Below are 11,077 nucleotides of genomic sequence, written 5' to 3'. Positions count from 1 at the left end.
TCTCTCTCTCTCTCTCTCTCTCTCTCTCTCTCTCTCTCTCTCTCTCTCTCTCTCTCTCCCCCCCTCTCTCGCAAATAAAGGGTAATTTTCGTTGATATAATTTGCACATTTGAATGTACATGACATATATGTATCTACGTGACAAATTGACAATTTTATACCCATAAAACATTTTAAATTTGAAATTTACTTCATGACATAAGTTACGTGAGGACATTCTATGCAGTTAAAAAAAGTGAAGGTTTCGATAGTTTGTAAACACTAATCTTTTAACGAGCAAAATTGTCAAAAAATTACGTTACCGGGCTTCTTTCTCAAAGTTTCTTCTACGTAAAACAAACAATAGTAAATCGTCTCTTTACAATAAACTAAACGAACTATTTCAAAAGACATAGAGACGCAATTTCGATATAATTGGCAGATATTTTACGGGAGATTGTCTCTATACTTTATCCCCACTTTGATCGTTATATTTTAATTTGACAATAAAAGATATAAAACGATAGCACACAAAGGACGTTTGCTGTATGAAGAAATATAAAGTTTATTTTCTTTGAACACATAAAACGTGCAATTCAATGAGAAAGATGGAGCTAATTGGAATTACATCTTTTGGTAGAGAAAATCTAACGATTGTAAAATATTGTTGTTAGATATCATCATAGTTTACATATGTACATATCTAATAAATACAATATTTACATGTATATACATTATGTGTTATGTTATGTACATATCTAATAAATACGGTACTTACATGTATATACATTATGTATTTGTTCACCAAAAACAAGATGTTAAATTGTTCTCCTTTTTGAAAAAGTGAATAGAAATCTTTACAAAACGTCGGAAACAAATTCATAGAAAATATGGCATCAAACCAGAAGCCAAACCGAGAATACGTCTATTAAAAAAAAAAAAAATATATATATATATATATATATATATATATATACAGGATATTTCAGTAAAGATAAACAATCTCAGGACCGTATAGATTAGGTGAAAATAACCCTATAAGTTCATATGAATTGTTTTCCTATAGTACACCCTTGTGTGCGTTGTGCTGAGATATTCACCTCCAAAACTAAAATTCAAAAAGCATTTTCTAAAAGTAACTTTTATATTGATTATTAGATTTAGCTTTATGTTGCTAAATAAATATCGTTAGAATATTTTTATATATTTTTTGATATTACATCAAAGAGCTAAGAAATACTTATAGATTTTTTTAATTCCTAAACTTTGAGGTGAGTAGGATTTTTAATTTCTGAACATGTTTTTAAATTCCTCAAACTTTATAAAGAAAAAAGGTATTTTTGTTTGATTTCGTAAAAACAATTGATTTTCGAGAAAAACGCATTTGGACGATGAAAGATAAAATTTTATTCAAATAATAAGATGATTTCGCATAAAACAAAATTAAACTAATTAAGTTAAATTTAATTAAAGAAAAATAGATTTGTGCAAAATCACAACAAATGTTCGATATAAGAACAGTTATATCCGTCACAATATTCTGAGATGCCTTTTTATTTAGTCCTCAGTTCGTCGTACACAAGAATGCGTTAGAATAGGAAGTGCTCATATTAAGCATTATGTATGACAAATGTATTTTTTTCAATTTAATTTAACTTGATTCAATTCTGTCTCGTGCGAAATCATTATTTCATTATTTCAATAAAATTTTACCTTTTACGATTCAAATGTGTTTTTCTCGAAAACCATTCGCTTTTTCGAAATTAAAAAAAAATGTTTTTTTTTAGAAAAACTCTACTTGTCGCACGATCTTCGAAGTCAAGCAACAGTCGAGCGACGACACAAGATGTATTTAGAAGGAAATGATAACCGATCATCGCTCAAGCTCAAAACCATTGTGAGAGACATAAACGTATGAAATAGGACACAAGCCTACGGTTGTTTATATTTTTTTACCGAAAATTAGTTTTTTAGACCATTTCAATTGAAATCACACATACACACATTTTAAAACATTATTAAATTTTACTAAATTTATTTTCCAATTAAATAGAAATTATTAAAGAAATCTAAAGAAATATTTTTCTCTATGCATACTAAACGCTTTCAGCAAGTTTTTCTTTAAATCTTCATATAGAGGAAACAGCAATAAATTCTTAAACGTATTGCATAATAAAATCTTAAACGTATTGCATAATAAGTCCAAAATAAGTCGAAAATAAGTTTGAGAATAGTCTTATTTGCATATTTTCAAATTTTTTGGATATTTTATGGATATCTAAAGTTGATCGTATGGTATTTTATGGATGGATGAAATATGGATGTCAAACGTCTTATGGACTCTTATCAAACAAAAAACGAATCTGTTTTGGACCGAAAATGGACATTCGATGTTTAAAAATAGACGTCCCATGGAGATATAATGAACGTTTATGTGCTATTTGGGTATATTTTAAAAAATATATATATGTGTGTGTATGTATATGTGTGTGTATATGTCGTAGCAGCCGTTAGAATTTAATTTCAGTGACTTTATTTCTTAAACACGTTTCCAATTTTAGTCTTTACTATTCATATTACTTATAATTTTAGCATATGACACAATTATATGACATATTTATATCTAACAAATATGCTTAAAAAGAAAGTTGATCCTAAGTGATCTTAAAGTTAACGTTAGAAACATAAAATAATTACAATTATAATTGCGATCTTTGATCGTATACGTGAATTTCCTTATAGATTGTAAAAACGAAAAGCCAAAATGGGATTATTTCACGAAAAACACAATGTAGTATTATATTTCTTATGTTTAAAAGAGAGAAAAAGAGCAACACATATGCCAGATTTTTGTATGCGTGCTATTCAAACAGAATTTTAACGCGTTTTTCTAATTTAAGTATATAGTAAGTTTTAAGAAGAAAACAGTCATAGAATAATATAGGAAGATAGAATTTATTAAAGAGTATAACACCTCCCTCTTCCTCCATTACACAGTTTCTACATTTACCAATAGAAAGTTTTTATTACGTTATTAACCATTCCAGTCTCTCAGCAATGACTTTATATCATTAACAACGAAATCCTATATGCTGTTTAGCATGAATGAAATTTTCGCATGAAATTTTCAATACGAATCGCGGGGCATATTAAAAGGGCAATATAATTAATCGAAGAACGGGACACAGTAATGTAATTAATTAAAATTAACCGACCATTTGTAGCACCAGCGAGTAATTGGCCATGCCCGTATTGTATCGTGTAATTCAAACAATTCGACCAAATAAATCAAACGTTTAATATCGCACAGCGGAACGATAATGCACGTATTTTGTAATCTTTGATATCATTAAAAACACGACAGTCGGTTACTTACACGAGTCGATGGCATAACGAAATCTAGATGAGAATAAGAGTACGAGAGAGGGAGAGGGAGAGGAAGCAAAGGAGGAAGGGGAAAGAGGGAAGAGAGAGAGAGAGAAAGAGACGGTCTCTCGTTAATTTGTAATTCGAGACGGACGCGACTTGTTATACGTCATTTGCGTGTCGATAAAGCACCGTGACTACTTCGGATCGCGCCTAACTCGCGCGCGCACGCCCTATTTCCGTTTAGTACAGAAGTAACTTTCGGTAAGCTTTAGACGAACTTTAATGAAAGGTTGATTTAAGGGTCGATTCCACCGAGGTGTCAGTCAATATTTGCTGAGGCCTACTAATTTCTCTGTCGTTATTTATATTATAGTTGATATTAAATCACTACGCGACGCGACTTTGCTCTTCGGCGGTCACTGGCTTAACAGAAGGAAACGTAATCGAGAGACCGCTATGTCTCATAAAATGCTTGATCTCGTAGAATGAATTTCTTAATTATTCACTGTAACTCAATCTTGCATATCAATCGAAGTATTATCTAATTGCTTGTGCAATTAGAACAAAGTTAACCATTCAACGCTTAAAATATTTACAATTAAAATTGATGCATTTAACACGCATCTTTTCATAACGTATTGATATTAATGTCCTATTTTTAATTTCATTTTTTAAAATGCACTTGGGATTTTAATAAATAATCTACTCTATAATATTAATCTCGTCTTTTTTTAAACAAAAAATTTATTTATTAAAAAATACGGTGCTAAAAAATGAGGTGCCAGCTTCACACACAAAAATGTAATACTCTTGCCGTTATGTTGAAAAATAGATATTTAATACATCAATGAAAGATTGTTCTCAAGTTTTATATTTCATGACCGCATGGATTTTTTCTTTCTAATAATTAGTGCAATATGTCCAATAAAGTAATTACTATTTAATGGGTTAGGTTCGGAATTAGTTTTTTTGGGAGGGGCGGAGCCTCTCTCCCGCGCATATAGGCATGTACTGTTTATCATATTTTCATATAAACTATGTGCAAAAATTACGTTCCGTTTATAAAAAAAGAATTTTAATAACTTTTTAACAAATAGAGACTACCATTTAAAATTTTTTTTAATATTACTCAGGGACATGTTCTTGACAATGTTAATTAAGGTTAAGATCATTGGCGAGGTGTCTCCTAATGTAAAGCTTGAGAGCAATCTTTTCACTGATGTATTAAATATATATTTCAATATAACAGTCAAAGTATTGCATTTATGTTAATAATGCATATGACTTTTCTTGTAGAGCGTTTCAGAAGTTTAATTTTTTGTCTGAGACATTTTTCCCCAAAATCAATATTTTCAAAGATATAGTAAGAAAACAGTGTAAATTTTGAGCAAAGGTAAGGGATGAATAGGGTTTTGTCGCCAAAAATATTCAAGGCCTTCAATTTTGGAGCTAAAGAGAAGCTTTTCTGAAAAATTCAGCTCAATCGGAGGTTAGTGTTTTTTGGAACTTTATCCTAAATTAAAAGAAAATACTACGTTAGTTAAATATATTAAAATAAAATGAAAAATTATAAAGATATACAATATACAAAGAAAAACATATTTACTTATCTGCGTAAAAAATATTAAGCCTAACAAAAACATAAACTTAACCAAAAAAGTTGCTATAAAAACTATATAAAAAGACTTATCAAAATTTTATTAAAAAACTAATATACTATATATTATCAGAAAGAAGATCGCTTAAAATCGTCAAGTAATTGATTTGTCGTTTCTCTCTTCAAGTAAAATTTGATAAGAATCTAATAAAATTTCTAATAAAATAATGATAATAACTCTAATAAAATAATGATAATAACTCTACGCTGAAATATCCAGGCAAGGAAATGAGGAAAAATTAACCGAGTTTCAAACATCGCTTACTGTGTAGTGTAGCGTTAACTCCGAACAGGTAATGCAAAACGTATATTTTCCTGTCAACTGTACGCAGCTCCCCTTCTTCTACCACATTTTCTCTTCGATACCATACTTAACCTTAAAATCTCATAAAGAAAGTAAGAAACCACTAAGAATGTTTTATGACACTATACGCAATTAGTTGCACCTTCGAAGAAATTATCGACTTATCGAATTATCGAAATTATCATTACTCTTATCATTTCAAGCTTTCCGTTCGCACCTGAAAGCATCACGCTGCTCGTTGAGAATTCACACTACTTAAAGAATTCACACAAATATTAAGACTTAGCGTGTCCAGATTGTATTAAAAGCGACATTCAACATTGTATTATAATTTGTGTCCTTGTATTTAATAAAATTAGGTTTCTATATCATCTCTAATGTGTTAACTTTATAACATTCATAACAATTTCTTACATATTTAATACAGCTCAATATTACACATTTAAACAAACAAATGTTTAAATGTATATTTAACATACTACGTAATAAAATGTATATTTAACATACTAACGTACATAGTATATATGTACAGATACGAATAATAATAAAATAATCGTGATTATACATATGCTTTTGAAAACGTGTACTTATTTGCCAATTTGAATACGTCTATATATTCTTAAACAGAAATAAGGTTCATTGGCCCTTTCTGTCAATCATACAAGTTAAAGAAAACAATCAGCAGTGACATCACATGCGTGTATATTCGTATCTTGACACTTTTAATAACTTTGCTTTTTTTTCTTTTTATCCCAAAATTTCTAAGGCTTCATAAGTATTTAAAAAAGTTAGTATAACAAAGGCATTTGAGACAGTAGTGACAAAATTCGTCAGTTAATATCTGAATAGCAGCTGGAGCATGCGTGTATATCCTTTCTTCTTTCGTATGACGAAGTCGTACCGTGTCGTACTCATGTAAATAATTATTAATATTTTCATTAAACATAAATGTACTCTTTTAAACTGAATCGCGCGGTAAAAATTCTTTAATTAAATCAGTAAAAGAATCGTTTCACCGATAATCAATGACTATTCACTGATTTTTTCACTAATTTTAGCCAATGGAAGATTTAACTACAAATTCTGCACACTACAAATTCATTATACGCTATGTCAAATCCAACTTCAAGAATATTAAAAAAAATCATATGAGATGACGCTAGAGATATGCTAGATTGACGTGAAAATTTCGAATCCGGATAAGCTATTGATAATGCCGCTACATTTTATCACGAACAGAGTCGCATTCAGTCTGTCATTTTTTATGTACTTGGCCGCTTCGCTTTATTTGATCGCTTAATAGAAAAAGGGAGGGAGGAGCGCACTCGTGTCCAGGATCGATTTGCTCCAGCTGCTATTCAGACATTAACTGACGAATTTTGTCGCTACTGTCTCAAATGCCTTTGTTATAATAACTTTTTTAAATACTTATGAAGCCTTAGAAATTTTGGGATAAAAAGAAAAAAAGCAAAGTTATTAAAAGTGTCAAGATACGAATGATCACCTTGTTCATTTTAAGGATAAAATTAATATATGGACATTATATATAAAGAAAACAGAATTATCGACCACTTAGCTTTGAAAATATAGCCGTAAAATTCCAAAATTTACTGTAATATTGGAAATAAAAAGAAAAACACTACACCCCAAGTACGAATCGTATACCTTTTGTCAGTACAGAAAAATGGCCCAATACTAGGTCGATACCGAAAAGCGAATATCCGGTTTTAATACTGGTTTAGTACTGGGTTTAATATAAAAAGTCTATATTATTGGTACTGGCTCCGTACTAAAGTTAGATACTGGATAGTCATACCGTATGTGTACTGGGGCGTTACCGAAAAGTGTTTATCGTTTTCGATACTGGCCCAGTATTTAAAAAGCTGTATTATTGGTACTGACCCTGTTCGTAGAATCAGTATTGGATACCCAAGTAAGAATCGTATACAATCTGCAATAGAGGATATTGGGCCAGTATTGTGCCCATACCGAAAAACGGACGATACCCTTCATGGGAAAACGGAAGAAATCATTAACGCGAAACATAGATAGCTCAGTAATAAGAACGTTTGCCTGACAAGCGGAAGACTCGAGTTCGATTTCAGCCGTCGTCCCGAAGATTTTTCCTCATATGATTATAAAAATAAACATGTATAGGTACAAACGAGAGCAGCCCGGCCATGGCCTGATTTTTCTTTTCGTACTATATAGTTGTGATATTAACAATTGTACAAATAATAAAAATTATTAAGAATCGATACTGGCCCAGTACTGGGAATAGATACTTCCCCAGTGCTAGGAATCAATACTTTTTTTTTATACTGGTATTGATTTTCGGTACTGTGACAGTACTGTTTTCCGATATTGGCTCTTTTCTATCATCCCAGTATCACACCAATACTAAATCCGTACTGGCATCTGGTACTATGCCAATAACGTTTACCATAAATCGGTACTGAGCCACTTTGATGCCAATAGTAAATTCCTACTTGGGACATCGTTTTAAAAAAGACATTTGGAAAAAGAAACAGATTTTTTTTTGACAAACATTCACCGAAATAAGCAACTCTTGTATCTATAAGTGCTGTAAGTAGAGACAATATCAGCTGGAATTTTACACTAGCAAACGAGAGAAAATTAACTCATTACATAATAAAAAATGTTATGTTAAATCTAACACATTTCACATGTTCTAAATGATCCACTCAAACTTTTACGTTTTAACATAAAGCAAAAATGTTAAAAATTAATATGAAAAAATTAGCACTGACACTATTTTTAAGTAAATTTTACGTAAAATTCCCATATTTATAATGTTAAATATAACACGAAAAAATGTTATTTTTAAACTGAAAAAAATATTTTATTTATCACTTTCCCTTTTATTGTGTTATCTTTAAGATGTTAATTTTACCTTAAAGCAATGAGTTTACTTCAAATTTTCTTAATTATATGCAATTTAAAAAATTGATATCATGTTTGGAAAATTTACTTATATATTTCTATTGATATTAAACTCGCGCGGAATTTTAACTATTGAGAGAGTGTCATTTATCTTATCTATTACAAAATTTTTACTCTGATTGTAAACATACTTTATATTCAGCGTCATGTATGCCCGAATATTTGCTAGATTGAAAGTTACTAGATTTTTTCAATCAAGTAAATTTATATTTTTACATATACATTCATCGCGATTATTGATCATCCGAAAAATCGGGAACGATATTTAAAAGTAGCAGTGATAATTTCATAGACATCCATAATATATTAGAACGTAAACTTTATATATTTCTTAGATTCAGAACCAAAACAATATAACTTATACACTTGTACAACTTTTCCGGTGTCGAAAAACAGCAAATATCTTGTATAACGTCTAAACCCGAAAACAACCATGCAATTAAGTTTCGTTATATACTACTTCTTGACAAAAATTACTCAAATATTTCTCAGTAGAATGTAGCAACATATAGAGCTAAAACACTGATAATCCGTATTCAAACTTATATTTTATTAAGCTTTTTTCTTTACAAGTTATTTGAATTCTTAAATGTGTTGAATATCAATTTAACACAAAATATTCGGATAACACAATATGTTAAATTAACATACACATGGAATTTTAAAAATTAAACATAAAAATTTTAACAGGGACCGATTTTAACATAAATGTAAAAAAACATTTTACTATGCATTTTTTTTTTTAAAGAATAACTAGACCTTATATTGTCTATTAATAAAACATTAATAGACATGACGTATTTTTCAAAATATAATCATATGTATGTCATATGTTTCACCGAACTTATTTGACTCTTCCTTTCTATCGTATGACTAAACAGTTCGATAATATTGTCGCGAGAGAATACCTTAACATATTATTTAAACATATTATAATATAACTTGATTTCCTCTGGGAGAGAACGATAATATCTTTGAATGAATCGTTTTACTTTTTTTCATTTAAACGCGGCACGCGACATTGCCTATCGAAGCTGAAATGAGTTTACGAACAATGTCACGCGCATTCCTCGGTGGTACGTCTATCGAGACGATTCGACGTGGTTTATTCGGTAGCAGATATCGAAGAAAAACGAGAAGGAAGAAGGACAATGCGCGCGTATCTGTGAGATACCCAGAATGATCTCGATCGACGGGAGGTTAATCCGTGCGCGGACGGGTAGAATTCTACTCGTAAAACGACGAAAGAGAAGACTGCCCCTGTAACGAGGCAGGAGGCGCGTCCGGAATCGTTCTCAAGATTTCGCGCGAACGAGACGCCATGCGGCGACGTTAATTCCGCTTCCACTATCCTTCATTCTTTCATTTTTTTATCTGTTCTCTTTTAAAAGAGAAATAGAGAGAAAGAGAGACAAAGAGAAAAAGAGAGAAAGAGAGTGTAATGTGTGTGTCAGCACTTATAACGCGTGCACGTAGTACAACGTTGCGCGCGGACGTGCAACGTTTAACGCAGTTATATATGCGTACGCTCTCTTTCGCCGCGAGTTATTTCAGGCTGTAATAGGTATCGGCCTACGCGTGTACACGGCTACTTTACGCGTCTCTGCGCACTACATGTACACAGAGATACCGCCGCCGAAGACGGCAATAAGCGGCATCATGTGGCAAAGAGCAAGCGCGAGACTGTATGTCGTCGTAGCCGCGCGACACTGCGCGATACGGGCGTGGCACTATGCGAAATTTGCCCGAATTAAGGCCGGGATGGACGAATAAAAGTATTCCTGTCCACGGCCGCGTGCGAACGACATTTTGGCAGAAAAAAAAGCTAATGACCGAAATCCATAATTAAGTCAATATTCTTTCGGATTCGTACGTAAACAATGGTAGCTTTTGAGAAAAAAAGTGTCGACATTCGAGATTTGTACTTAAATCAATATTCTGCTGAATTACGCATAAACTTAAGTAGTTTGGTGGAAAAAGAACCAACGCAAAATTTATTATTTCATGGAACATGGTGCTTATTCAAATAGACAGGTGTGCGTAAATTTGGCAGCAACTTTACTAGTCGATTTATATAGATTATGTCCCTTATAAGTGCTTCATATATGATGCTCTATTTATCACATAGATTGATAAAATAGAAATATAAGTAAAATACGAAAAAAAAACTATTAAAACTATTAAAACTATTAAAATTTTCTCAAAACGATATGTTAAGATTGTCCAAAACGCAACGTAAGAATTCTGAGGAAAATAAAAAATTGTAAGAATTAGAGAAAGCTGAAGGTAAAAATTCGATTTTTATCTCGAAAATTTAATTTTAAAAAAACTTTTTTATTATAAAAAGTAGTTAATTATATCTAAAAAAATTCTACTTGCGTCCTAGATAATCTTATTAAGAATATATGTGTCAAATTAGAAATCAGTCGGATATATATATACATATACAGAGTTGGCAAAAAGTCCAGAAACGGTCAAATATCTCGAAAAGGATCAACTGTAGCGAAAAATATGTAAGTAATAAAGTTGTAGGGCTTAATAAAATGTACCTAATGATGACTAAAATTTTGACTTTGGGCGGAGGACGAAGGTCATACAAAGGTCAAATTGAATTTTTTAAGTTGGACCCCCACTTTTTATTATATATTCTTGTAGCTTATTTCAAGGGTTTTCCAAAAACCTATAATAAAGTATTTTTTTATTAGGCATATTTAGAGTTATGAGGCTTGGAAAGGATTTTGGTCTTTAACTGTTTCTGTTTCGTAAAAACGTATCACTATCTTCTGAACGGTGGATTTAGAAAT

The 11,077-nt window shown here is 31.1% G+C and overlaps 1 protein-coding gene across 1 annotated transcript in view; it reads left to right on the top strand.

Moving 5' to 3' along the window:
• LOC116843295 overlaps window positions 1–1,897 on the top strand; it is a 15,154-nt gene extending 13,257 nt beyond the window's left edge. Inside the window, exon 3 of the mRNA XM_032813613.1 lies at window positions 1,767–1,897. Within this exon, the coding sequence (XP_032669504.1) occupies window positions 1,767–1,897 (131 nt within the window). The remainder of the gene's footprint in view (window positions 1–1,766) is intronic.
• Window positions 1,898–11,077: the final 9,180 nt, after the last annotated feature.

The sequence above is a fragment of the Odontomachus brunneus genome, unplaced genomic scaffold (genome assembly GCF_010583005.1).
Source record: "Odontomachus brunneus isolate Ranch 3 - 2012 unplaced genomic scaffold, Obru_v1 Obru_scaffold_003, whole genome shotgun sequence".
NCBI lineage: Eukaryota > Metazoa > Arthropoda > Insecta > Hymenoptera > Formicidae > Odontomachus > Odontomachus brunneus.
Note: the sequence above shows the minus strand (reverse complement) of the source record. Positions and strands in the feature narration are given on the sequence as shown.